General features: G+C 37.4%; 1 protein-coding gene across 9 annotated transcripts in view; it reads left to right on the top strand.

Annotated features, from left to right (window-relative positions):
- Window positions 1-13,504, top strand: part of LOC307162719 (zinc finger MYM-type protein 4-like) — a 48,527-nt gene that overhangs the window by 26,747 nt on the left and 8,276 nt on the right. For 8 of the 9 annotated variants that reach the window (XM_079878247.1, XM_079878241.1, XM_079878246.1 and 5 more), the window contains exons 2-13: window positions 2,479-2,721; window positions 2,809-2,890; window positions 2,990-3,223; window positions 3,375-3,430; window positions 3,589-3,672; window positions 6,848-6,926; window positions 9,032-9,239; window positions 9,320-9,449; window positions 9,923-10,138; window positions 10,899-11,046; window positions 12,296-12,411; window positions 12,536-12,763. In XM_079878247.1, the coding sequence (XP_079734373.1) occupies window positions 2,479-2,721; window positions 2,809-2,890; window positions 2,990-3,223; window positions 3,375-3,430; window positions 3,589-3,672; window positions 6,848-6,926; window positions 9,032-9,239; window positions 9,320-9,449; window positions 9,923-10,138; window positions 10,899-11,046; window positions 12,296-12,411; window positions 12,536-12,763 (1,824 nt within the window). Of the gene's footprint in view, window positions 1-180; window positions 311-2,478; window positions 2,722-2,808; window positions 2,891-2,989; window positions 3,224-3,374; window positions 3,431-3,588; window positions 3,673-6,847; window positions 6,927-9,031; window positions 9,240-9,319; window positions 9,450-9,922; window positions 10,139-10,898; window positions 11,047-12,295; window positions 12,412-12,535; window positions 12,764-13,504 lie in introns of all 9 variants that reach the window. The other variant, XM_079878248.1, reaches the window with a different exon arrangement.

The raw sequence follows: 13,504 nt of genomic DNA, 5'->3' as shown, positions 1-13,504 counted from the left end.
ATTTGGTAAGAATGGTTTTACATGAGAGAGATATGTAGTCAAACCAATGTGAAACTGTGTTCTACTCATAAGGGTGCAGTCAATGATACTACTACTACTAATAATAATACACAGTGTGTATTCATGTTTGTGTAGCTCTACTTAGTGTTGACTTTGTAATGACAAGCAATATTTTTTTAGGAAAGCGTACAGGAACCATACCAGCCAACAGAACACGAGTCAGATGAAGGTCAAGCAACAGAGTGCCTTGGTGCATACATCGGACTAAAAGAGGTTCCACAATCAACACCTCAGAAGGCAATGAAAAGTGGTGCTGAAACATGCACTGGACATGAAGATAAATCACACAAGCATTTGCTGTTACTACTAACAAGACAAAGACACTCTTTATGTATAGGCCTATGCCCTAGGGCTGGGAATCACTGGGTACTTCACGATATGCGATACATTGTTCACGATACCGATAATATCACGATATGGCGATACTGCGATAATCGATATATTATCAGTAATAACTCACAATATATCATGTTTTAAGAAATAAAAAGATTTTTTTTTTAATTAGGAAAATGAATCTCCATTTATATTTTTGGATGAAACACAATAACAAAAACAACTTGTGTCTTATCAGTTGCAACAAAACAGTCACAGACACTATTTTTGTTTTGCTCGCAGATGATTTTTTTCACTCGGTAGAAATCGAGTGGAATCGGTGATGCTCGCATGGTCGCGGCTCGCAGCGTGTGAGAGGAATTACAAGCCGAGCCGAGCACCTCCCGACCTCCCGATAATTTTTAAACATGTTTAAAAAATTCGGGGAGTCGGCCCGATTTTCACCAGCTGTCCCCTATTGCCAAATCATACACAGCCACGTCGATGGGGCTATACCTCAGTGGCAGCAACCATACAGCGTGCGCATACACTGTCACTGTCACACACACACTTCTCTCTCTCTCTCTCTCTCTCTCTCTCTCTCTCTCTCTTTTAAGTTTTTATGTTGAAAGGAATGGCTACTGTTCTCTGCTTTTCAACAAATCATTTGCACACACATTTATGTCATTTTTCTATCTGAAGCTTTGCCTGCATTTGCCTGTCTCTGTGTTTAGTGCGAAAGCCCACGTGATTGCTGCCGGCTCAGGATAAAATTCATGCAGGACAGTCGTGCCGTGTACCAGCTGCTTTGACGCGATTATCATCAGTTAAACTGACTCGCAACGTGTGCAGTATCTCAAGAGTCACGACCTCCCGAGTGTCCGAACTCGCACCGTGTGCGCCCGCCCAAACAGCTTTTAAGATCGATACTTGGCAAGAGCGCATCGAGAATCGATCGCGGGAGTAAATATCGCGAGATATCGCCATATCGATATTTTGGCGCACCCCTAATATGCCCCCGTAACTGCCGTTTTAGCTGAGTGGGAGCTCTGGGCATTAGCTGTAGCAGCTCCGTGTTGCAAGCACCAATCCGGTTCTTTTTTTTTCCTATAGACAGCACTCACAAAGGTATAACGATCAAGATTAACTTAAAGTGCCCGGAGTTCTCCTTTAAATATCAAGTTCTTGACACATTTCTTTTACACGTCAAAATAATTCCTTCGTTAATTTGTTACACAGATCTTTATTATATTAAATATTAATAAAAAATGCTTCACACCCAACCCAAAATCCACACATTTAACACCCTAAAAATGACATAATATTATTTATAATGTTTATTTGATTCACAGCTTAAATAGTGTTTTGACCTCGACAACCCAACTGCATTTTACCGCAAACATTTGCGACTAATGTTACTTGACTGAGTTAAAGCAGGCGTAATCGCTTGTTTGCTAAGGGTCGGGTCGGGACTCCAACATTAACACACTGACGACATTGTATTCAGAATATAAAATATTTTTTGACCTCGGATTATCTCGTTTTCATGGAGGCAGATGTGGTGTGCACGGAGGGGAGTGTGTGTGTGTGTGACAGAGACGGAGGGAGAGGAAATGCAGCTGAATGAATAAGCTGCATGTTTTAAATAGCGTAACAAAAATTAATAGCGAAAAGCAATATGTGGTGGCCGATTCTGTGGCGCACCGCCACGAATTAGTCTGTGTGGGAAACACTTTTGTATTGTACTATTTTATGCAATCCTATGTTAGCTACTTGTTCTGTCTTCAATAATAAAAAAATCAAACCAATGTAATAATTCTTAAATTTCCTCTTTTTTTCTCACACAATGTTATAGTATGGCTTCATAAGTTTTGGAAAACGCTGCACGAGTCATATGGACTACTTTTGTACTTTCTCCATTTAGTTTTGGAGTTTGAGACTCCATGGTCAACATGCGTACACTGCCATTGTACAGAAAATAATCATTTCCTGTTGTGTTCAGAGGTGATCATAATAACATGCAGGGTTGAAACTCCATGAGGATGTGTAAATGACAGCATTTGGTTGAACTATTCATATAACACCATCTGTTTGCTGCTGTTTTAGGAGATTGTGAGTGATCCAGACGCCCTGTCAGCAGATGACTGTGAAGATATAGAGGAAGATGAGAAGGTGAATATCGCAGATGATTTTCAGTCAACTTCAGGAAGGCAAAAGAACCACAGAACCTGCCCTGTACGACGTGGCCAACGTCAGTCAAAACTCATTTTAACTGTTACAAATCAGTCTACATCTCCGTCTGTTTTTGAGACCTACTATGCTCTTCCCCCCACATGGTACTACCAAGTGGTAAGTCCTCACATATTTTGTCTCACAAGTTGAAAGTGTTAGTGAGCAGGTTTTACTTCTTAATTGTAATATTGCTCTTTCTGTCAGAGTGATCCTGCAGAGATAGGACTCCAAATGAAAGAAAGTCTTGATGAAAAGGACAGCATGGATTCTGCTGCTACTTCAGAAGGCAAGAAGGATCTTATTTTTGTTCCTGTGTGTTAGGGGTGGGCGATATGACCAAAACTATAAAGTGTTAACGATTAATGTAATAATTTCCCACTTTTAGGAGCGAAGTCTGGCCCCTCACAGTCTACAGTTTCACAGCTGGGCTTTACAGGACACCGTGAGCATAAGAATGAAGACATTGAATCAGAGGAGAACAAGGACAGAGAGATCAACGCAGAGGACACAGCACAGTCTTCAGAAGAGCTTGTGATCACTAAAGTTGAGGACTGCATGTACGAAATGGCAGTGGACCAGAATGAGGATTACAATGAGAAGATGGAAGTTTCAGATTCAGGTAATTGCACCAATGATTGCATTTTACTTGGTTCAAAATCCTGTTCCTTTAAAACTTTACATTAAATCATATTAGTAAGTTAATAATAAGTGTTATACTGTTTATTTTTGTTGTATTTTAACATGATTTGTATACTTTTCCTGTTTAACAGAAACAAAGAAGGCCAAAGACGTAAAAACCAGGAATAAGGAATCGTCTGCTCTAACGGTCAGCACAGCATCACTGTTTAATGTTTACATGCTGAGGGAGAATAAGTTTGAGTTTGTTTGCTAATCCATAAAGCACATAAAATCACTTACATTTATCCATCAAACACATGCTGTTGACAAAAAATCTAAGCAACCTCTGTCATTCTACCTTTGAAGGTCAAGGAGATCAAGGATGAACCAATGGATGAAGAGTGGAAGAAAGCACCACAGACCCCAGAGAGAAACATTAAGGATGATGAGGTACTTTACTCAAGTATACTGAAATTTAAACTTGTATTTTCCAAATGCTGAGAAAAGTTATACGTTTGTTTGTCATAAAATGAATTTGTCAAGCAACATGAACTACCATTCAACAGTTTGGGCTCAGTAAGTTTTTTTTTGTTGTTGTTTTTTTAAAGAAATTAATACTTTTATTGAACAAGGATTCCTTAAATTGATCAAAAGACATAATGTCACAAAGGGTTTATTTAAATACATGCAGTTCTCTTGAATTTTCTATTCATCAAAAAATCCTCGAAAAAAAGTATCACTGTTCTAACAACAACAACAAAAAAACATTAAAGGAGAACTCCGGTCAATTTTAACATTGAGCTCATTTTTTTGTACATTTGGAGTGCTGTCAATACAGAGAACAACGACAAAAATCGGTGTTGCCTACACCGTGTTATCCTCTTTTTAAAATTTGCACCCTGTTGACTTCAATGGGGCAAGTTTTAAACCTGCTTTTAGCCTCTTAACATCCTTGATGTGTCATTACAAGTGCCCAGCCATGTGAGTGATTCCTTCAGTATTTTCTTCCTGTTTTCGGTCGAAGTCCACAGTAGTCGATTGTCGAGTTCACGCGCGTGATCATAGGTAACTAAACCTATGCGCGTGAACTCTACAATCGACTACTGTGGACTTCGACCGAAAACAGGAAGAAAATACAGGTATGTGCGCTGGCTGAATTAACATCACTTTTATTCATATCTTTCACATCTACTGCAGTCAGATTCACCCGTGTTCACTCTGAAGGAATCACTCACAATGGCTGTGCACTTGTAATGACACATCAAGGATGTTAAGAGGCTAAAAGCAGGTTTAAAACTTGCCCCATTTAAGTCAACAGGGTGCAAATTTTAAAAAGAGGATAACACGGTGTAGGCAACACCGATTTTTGTCGTTGTTCTCTGTACTGACAGCACTCCAAATTTACAAAAAAATGAGCTCAATGTTAAAATTGACCGGAGCTCTCCTTTAAGCAGCACAACTGTTTTGATAATGCATTGATAATTATAAGAAATGTTTTTGAGTGCCAAAACAGCATATCAGAATGCTTTCTGAAGGATCATGTGACACTGAAGACTGGAGTAATGCTGAAAAAATCACAGAAATAAATATAAAATTTACTGAAATAGACAACTTTATAAAACATTTTATACTAGATTGTAATATATCATAATTTAATGATTTTTACTGTATATTTATCAAATGCAGTTTTGGTGAGACTTTTCAAAAATAAATCTTACTGACCCCAAACATTTGAGTGGTAGTTTATAAGTTAGGCCATCCTTAAAAATATCTTGGTTTGCCGTAACAGCAAAAAAAAAAAAAAAAAAGGTCGGTTGGTCGGTCTATTTTTTTTTTTTCGAGATTCGATGTAAAAAAAAAATGTACAATTTTGGTCAAATTTGCATATCGGGACTTCACTGACAGTTTTCCAGAACTTCGTGCCAAGTATACATATAGGCTATATATTAAATAACAATTAGAAAACCTGTATAAACTGAACACCAAAGAATAATATTATAGCGGTAATATTATAGGCCTATTCATGTAACGGGTGCGCTGCCAATAACGCGCCTAAGCTGTCAGAATTGGGAAAAGTGATGATTATTAGTATGTCAAATATATCAAGGAGACATTTCAATTGTTTATTAATAAACAAGTGTTTTCTGTGTCAAAGATGAAGTTGACGATGCTGACGCGATCTTCGCAGTAGCCTAGTGAACGCGCCAGAGAGAAATGCACATTTCATTACATAAGCAGAGAGCAGTCTGTTTTCTTTCGTTTTGAATTGTTTTGTTTAAAAGTGTACATTTCATGCTTTTTTATATAGGCCTATATATATGTCTCAGGTCTGTGAGGCAAGTAGCTTATACGCTGAGTTTCGGTTCATTTAAGAGACCAGCTCCAGTTCACGCGCCGGCGACTCCGTGTCCTGCATTTATATTGCCTTATTTAGCCTACCTCTTATTAAATACAGGAAATTGGTTGATGAAACATTGATCAAAATTAAGATACAATTAATACAAAACGAAATTCACTTTAAAGACAGACTTTCTACAAAAACAAACTTAATGAAGTGGTTAAAATCATGTCTGCCCACTCCATTTGTCTTCCGATATTTTCGGGATCATCTTATCTTATTCATGCTATTCACTTTTCATATAATCAACATGAAATTTAAAAAATAAATATTATTTTATTTAAACATGAATATGAAACTAAATCGTTTTTTAATGACAACACAGGCCTAGACAGTAGCCTACAGAGAAATTTACTGTCGGAGCGTTGCCGGTGAGCATGTGGGGGGAGAGATACAATTTTCGATCAATCATCGAATTTTATTTTGCTTAATATGCCCATTCTTAATATTTGGTGTTTTAAATGCCTGTTTGAGATCTCTGTGAAGTTTTAATTGCCGCTTTCAGAGCGCTCACGTCCGTAACATTGTTTCTTCCTCATAAATGCGAACACGAAAAATAAAATAAAATGAATAGGCTATAAATTATGTTCTGTGGAGAGCCGATCCCTCTTCATCCGGTGGGTATAATAGCCTACTTTTGGTTTGCGCAGTGTAATTCATAGAATTAGCCTACTAAAACATATTTTTCGTGGATCTGAGTGTCGCGATTTCGCTTTCATTTCGCATAGGCCTACAGCCTACACAGCCCTTATAATCATAGATGACGCCACGGGTTTTTATTTAAAATAAAGAGTGTAGCCTACGTTTGTAGCCTATGTAGGCCTATTTATTCACAATAAAATACAATTAATATCATTTTATTGCATTTGTATTAGTTGTTTGAAGAGTAAAAAAAAAATCGGTCGGTCTTAACGCAAGTTTACAATCGGCAAGTCGGTCGGACTAAAAGGGAAAAAAAATAATAATTGGGTCGGACCTAAATTGACTGGGTCGGTCGGGTTACGGCAAACAAGAATATTTTTAAGGATGGCCCTATATAGAAGATATGACACCATATGGCATTTCCAGCCAATACATATGTGACTAAATATAGTCTAAAAAGTATGTGAGCTATATGAATTTTTTCTTTTTGTTATAATTCTCTGATGTTAGCCACCTATTTTCTATTATTGTTGAGTACACAGATTTTTGAGTGACTGGATTATCCCAATGTGTTTCTGCTTTCAGGATTTTGACCAAACACCCGATGATGTGAAGATCCGAGCTGCATTCTCTGTTGGAGTAAATACTTCCACCGCATCCATAGGTATAAGCATTACAGTAGTTTTAAGCTAGCTATATATATATATATATATATATATATATATATATATATATATATATATATATATATATATATATTAGGGCTGTCAATCGATTAAATTTAATCGCATGATTGTCATGAGTTAACTCGCAATTAATCGCACATTTTTTCTTTTTTCTAAATGTACCTTAAATTAATACTTTTCAAGTTTGTAATACTAGAGCTGAAACAACTAATCGATTTAATCGATTAAAATCGATTATTAAAATAGTTGTCAACTAATTTAGTCATCGATTAGTTGCTAAATAACTTTTATTTGCCGTAAGCGGCTCATTTCGTGCATATTTTAAATCTGCGGTGACCAAAGCGTGGCAGTAATGAGCCACTGGAGGTTTTACTCAGCCAGTACAGCAGGAGAAGTAGCGAATAGCCAATAGCTGGCCTTGTTTTATGTCACGTGCTTCCCGCACAGCGTCTCTGCAGCATTCAGCGAGATGGCAGCTCGAGAAAGAAAAAGAAAAAAGCGGAAGATAAAACTAATCGAACGAAGCAGCATTCGGCAGTTTAGGATATCGCACAAGAATTGTCAACAAAGAAAACATTTCATCACTGGAGAGTTTTTTTCCCCGACACCATCGTATCAATTGATTTTGATTAATATGCGCGAGGGAGAGAGAGAGCAAGACAGCGCTCGGGTGAGTGTGCTCGGGTGAGTGCGCGCGCGCGCGCGGCCGGGGCTCTCTGTTAAACTGACAGGACTTGTCACAAGCAAACTCTGCAATTCATTATTTTTACTCAGAAATAATGTTTTGGTAGGAACGAAAGTTTACCATAAATTTACCAAAAAAAAAGCTACTTTCAACTTTCTGATTGATTTCACAGCATAAGCTATAAAGCTGTTTCCCAGGTATAAGCTGTGTGTTTACAGGAAAAAATAAAATAAAATGCAATTTACTGCAACTGTATTCTTTATTCTTATTCTTCGTAAAAATATGTTCTGCAAGATTCCTTAATAAGCTTTGTTCGGGATGTTAAACTACAGGGTGGGCCATTTATATGGATACACTGTAATAACATGGGAATGGTTGGTGATATTAAAGTCCTGTTTGTGGCACATTAGTATATGTCATGGTCACCACCCATCTTGAGGAGTTTGCCCCCTCACATATACTAATGTGCCACAAACAGGACTTTAATATCACCAACCATTCCCATGTTATTACGGTGTATCCATATAAATGGCCCACCCTGTACTTTAAGAGCCCTAAGGACTGCCATGGTGAAAACATTTTAAATCTCCTTGTGAAATTTGCTGGAGTACGTATGGGTCAGTGTTTTGATTGCAGAAGAGTTCGACAAAGGATTACTAACACATAATAAAACACAACTCCAAGTATGTTTTTGATGAGGATATGACAATTCAAAATGGTTAAAATCTCTAAAAAGTCTATGTTGAATGATAAAGACCCTTTGTTGATAATTTACTTGGGGAAAAAATGGCTAAAACTAAAATATAAGTACATAAACCGATTAATCGTAAAAATAATCGTCCGATTAATCGATTATCAAAATAATCGTTGGTTGCAGCCCTATGTAATACTCTAATCAACATGGGCATGGATAAATATGGATGTTTTATGCAAATGTATGTTTATTATTGAAACCATAGTCAACATAGAGCATGAAGTCGAGACATGTTTCAAAGGTCATAGGGGAGGGGGAGGGGGGTAGGTGCGCATGCGTGCTCGGAGAGCAGTACCGGTAGATTCTCAGAAACTAAATAAGGTTTGGGCACTTTTTTAAGGGGAAAAAAATCGCTAAAGGGGTCTGCAATGTCGCTAAGTTGGCAACACTGTGTATCTCCATCTCTCCAACTAGGGGTTGGGTCATGGGTCAAACAGAAAATACACGCTGTGTTAATCGCGCGTTAAAAAAATTAGTGCCGTTAATATGATTTTGCGTTAATGCGCTAACTTTGACAGCACTAATATATATATATATGTATGTGTGTATGTATGTATATGTTTTTATTGTTTTTATTATTAAATGATAAAAAGCACCTTTTTGGGTCTCAAGTCAGTTCTTTCATGATCCTCTTCATGTCACAGGAGAGCCAGAAGGCGTCCCAGCAAAGGCACCATCAATCTCAGCCAAACCTATTCAACCTTTTACTCGAATTGGTTTGCTGTGCACAGCCTGTAATAAGGTCCTGCTGAAGGGACAAACAGCATTCCAGCGCAGTGACTCTTCTAAACTCTTCTGCTCACCTGAATGTCTCTGCAGCAGCAAGACGAAAACATGTCACTGCTGCCTTAAGTACGCTTAGACATTTCATTCAACTGTATAGTTGTATATTGCTGGAATGAATTGACTTGATGTACCTTCTTTACCCTCAGAGAGATTTGTGACCAGCATAACACCGTAATTGGCCCGGTGGACATGTTAGGGACTTTGAAGGAGTTTTGCAGTCAGAAATGCCTCAGTACTTTAAACTTCAAGTGCAGTGTGTGTCAGAAGACAGGAATGGTGAGTAGACTTCTACAATTCAATTCGATTTCAATTCACAAACTTACGATTTTTATTTGATTTGCTATAGATTCATGGGGGTGCTCGATTATTGTATCGCTATCTGTATCCGTGTTAATGATATTGCTTTTGAATGCCTGTTCGCTTTTCACTTTTGCTGTTGAATTCATGATCACACGTACTCTGTGTGTAGGGAGCGGCGGTGCTATCAACACATTTTAAAAATACAAAACTATGTGATGGAAAGATTTGATATTTTTGAACTTGGCATCATCAAAATAGGTAATATTACCCCTTTTTGCAAATCAGTAGAACTTTTTTTTTCCCCAAGATGCAGGGCTGTGATATTCTTTTGTGCTTAATCGGAAATAGACTTAATAAAGTGAAAAGGCATATTTTGTTGCTCTGATTGTCTAATTAATATAATTTTTGTGGCTGAGTTTTTAAAGATCTGAAATTGTGTCATTTCTCAGACTCATAGTCATGAAGTGAACTTCATGGGCTCCATCCATAAGCTGTGCAGCGACAGCTGCTTCAACCAGTTTCGCTCCTCCAATAAGCTGAACATGAACAGCTGTGTGAACTGTGGTGGATACTGCTATGGCACAGACAGTCAGTGTCCGTCTCTGTGGATGGAGGACAGAGTTATGAAGTTCTGCAAACAAAACTGCCTCCTAGCCTTTAAACAGGTAACTGCAAGGGAATAGTTATAGGACTCATTAAGTTTCAGTCCTAGTGCCCCTATTATGATTTTTTGAATATTACCTTTCATGCAGTGTGTAATGTAGCTGTTTGTGATTTGTAAAAGGTCTGCAGAGTTTTAAAGGTCAAAGGGCATGACAAATTGTCTCCTAAAAGAAAGAATCTGAATCAATTTTGAAATACCGAAAACGTCGTCAGCAATTCCAGTCTCACTTACTGTTACATACCTATGTAACAGTATAACAAATTTGCATAATGCTAGCTTATGCTCTTCATCGGCTGCCCACAAACAGCATCCACTTTGACCCTCAAACACTGTAGTTGTAGCTGAGACTGGAAGAGTTTGGTTTGTGTTGTCAACATGTCGAGAAGATGCTGTGAATCCACATTGCTGCACTTCAAAAGGTTTAAGACTCTAGCTGAAATTAATATGGAAAATCCGACGCCATCGTTACTGTTTGTATCACTGCTGAGGAAGCCTCTGGAGCTGAAATTCAGATACAGTAATGGGCGTTTTGTTTCCAACACGCACTGTAAGCAGCACACCAACAAACTGGTCTGACCAATCAGAGGAGAGAAATGAGGTGATGTTCGAAGTATATTATGAGAAAATGAAAGTGTTTTTTGACCTATTGCAGGAGACATTCAAAACAATAAAAGAAACCTTTAAAATTGCATAATAGGGGCACTTTAACGGTGAATTATATGTGCAAAGAAATAATTGAATAAACTGATCTTCACTTATAGAGAAGTCTGAAACTTGTCACCTGCAAAATGTGTCACACACTGCGCCCGGCTGCAGATGCGGTGGACAGTCCCAACTCGGAGGGCGTCAGGGAGCTTTTCTGCTCCGCTTCCTGTGTCACAGCGAGTAAAGGCCAGACCAGTTCGTCAGGTACCATGAACATATGTTTACCACAACTCTGTGTGCTTAATTGTTGGAATGCACAGATACCATTTTTAGAGTCAGAGCATGAATACCCATAATTCCTTTAAGATATTAGCCAATACCTACAATACCATTAAAAGTTTGAGGCTGGTAAGATTTTTTTAAATCATTTTGAAATAATTCTCTTATGCTAACAAAAGCTGCATTTATTTAATCAGAAATACAGGGAAAATAGTAATATTTTGATATGTTATTGCAATTTCATGTAACTGTTTTCTATTTTATATATATATATTTAAAATGCAATTTATTCCTGTGATGCAAAGCTGAATTTTCAGCATCATTACTGATCCTTCAGAAATCATTCTAATATGCTGATTTGCTTCTCAAGAAATGTTTTGTAATTATTATGAATGCTGAAAACAATGAAAAATGTGATTTATTTTAAAGATTCTTCGATTAATAGAAATTTAAATAGAACGGCATATATTTGAAATTGAAATCTTGTAAAATAAATGTCTTTACTGTCTCTTGATCCATGTAGTGCATCTTTGCAGAGTAAGATAATTTCTCTAAAAAAAAAAAAAATCTTTCTGACCCCCAAATTTTGAACAGTTGTGTATAAAATGTGAAGTGCAATATAGTGTATGCGAGTATATTTAAGATTTTTATGAAATGTCAATTCCATAAGAACTACAACTTAAAAAAAGAAAATTCATCATTTGCTCACCCTCATATCATTTTAAACCTGTTTAATTTTCTTTCTTTTTTTTGTGGAACACAACAGAAGATATTTTGACAAAACATTGGACCCCATTGACTTTTTTTTTATTGTATAGAGCTATAAACAAACAACACTTGCACATTTTTTCAAAATATCTTCTTTTGTGTTCCACAGAAAAAGAGAAGGTCATACAGTTTTGGAATGACTTGAGGGTGAGTAAATGACAGAATTTATTTTTGTGTGAACTGTCCCTTAAATAATGATAAATACATGACAGTATAGATGGTCACCCAGGCATCATAAATTCCACTGGTTTAACTAGTTTAGTCAACATTATTGGTTTTAAAGTTAATGCATTTGTTATATACAGTTAATGCATGTTTCTGTGTACATTTTATTTAGATTAAAAAAAAGCATTTTTATAAATTACATTTTAATGCCATTAACGCATTTATTCAATTTGACACATACAACTGTTGTTTTTTCTGTGTGATGTTTGAAAAATGTCTTTATTGTCTGGATGCAAACCAGGTATTCCAGTGGAATGCAACAACTGCAAGCTGAAACTAGTGCCTCAGTACCACATAGCCATGTTTGATGGATCCGTTCAGAACTTCTGCTCTTTTTCCTGTGTTCTAGCATATAAGGTATAGTACTATTATATCTGACACATACGATTCCTAAAGAACTATGAAGAAATGTCAATGTTGAGCGATTTGATTTGATTTGAATGATATTAGTTTGTGTTGATCTTTGTTTTGTTTGGTTCAGGAATCCTTCAGTAAGACAAAACCTAGCAACCAGGTGAACATGGCAACATCTACAACCAACACCACCACATCTACCCCAAAACCTGCTGCTCCCAAACCTGCTTCGTCAGAGTCCAGCTCATCAGCGAAGACTAGCGCTCCTGGTGGTCCGGTGCAGACGGTCGCCAAGATCCCCTGCTATCAGTGTCTGAACTTATTCTTCCACAGACCGGAACTGCTGGAGTTCAAGGTACTTCTGTTCACTGCTACCGGACACACTTGTTTTATTAGGTCAATTATAAAACTTGGTTTTAAAGGGGTCATGACATGAGAAATCAAATTTGCCTTGATCTTTTGACATATAAGTCCTCTTTGTACCATTAAAACATCATAGCTTAGTGTCCTCTTCATTATAAACAAAGCATTTATTCAATCAAGCTCCAAAAATTGCTTGTTTGATATTGTGGGATCTGTGACCAATACATTTGTATATCACCGCCTCCAGAGCCAGACATCGATGAATATACATCATAGCACCGTAGGCCCCGCCCACTGTCTGACATTTCACACTGGATGTGAGTGTCAAAAGCAAGTAGAGAACCCATTATAATCACTGGATACAGTATACAGATCCGGGTTTTGACGCACGCGTCCCGGATCACGTCAGAGTTCAGAGCTTTTGTTTTTCTAAATGAGGCACTGTGTAATAGTGCAAAGAAACTTTTGTGGAAAGATGAAGCAGCCAACTCTTTTGGACCTGACAGCAGCTGCATCACAAACTGCAAGTAAATGATTTCACTATGCTTTGCCTGTAAATTACGTTTTTATATGGATAATGTTTTCAAAACACTTAATGGTCGTTGATACTGTTTCCTGTGCAATGGCATTAGTGGTTCATAACGGTGGTTGTTTACTGACAAGCCTTGAAGGAATCGCCGCTTTAAAATGGATCAGTTCAGGGTCAGAATTAAGGTAGAAAATAAGTTTTTGC

The sequence above is a fragment of the Squalius cephalus genome, assembly GCF_949319135.1.
Source record: "Squalius cephalus genome assembly, chromosome: 8".
Taxonomy (NCBI): domain Eukaryota; kingdom Metazoa; phylum Chordata; class Actinopteri; order Cypriniformes; family Leuciscidae; genus Squalius; species Squalius cephalus.
The sequence above is the reverse complement of the archived record's forward strand: the minus strand, read 5'-3'. Positions and strand labels throughout refer to the sequence as shown.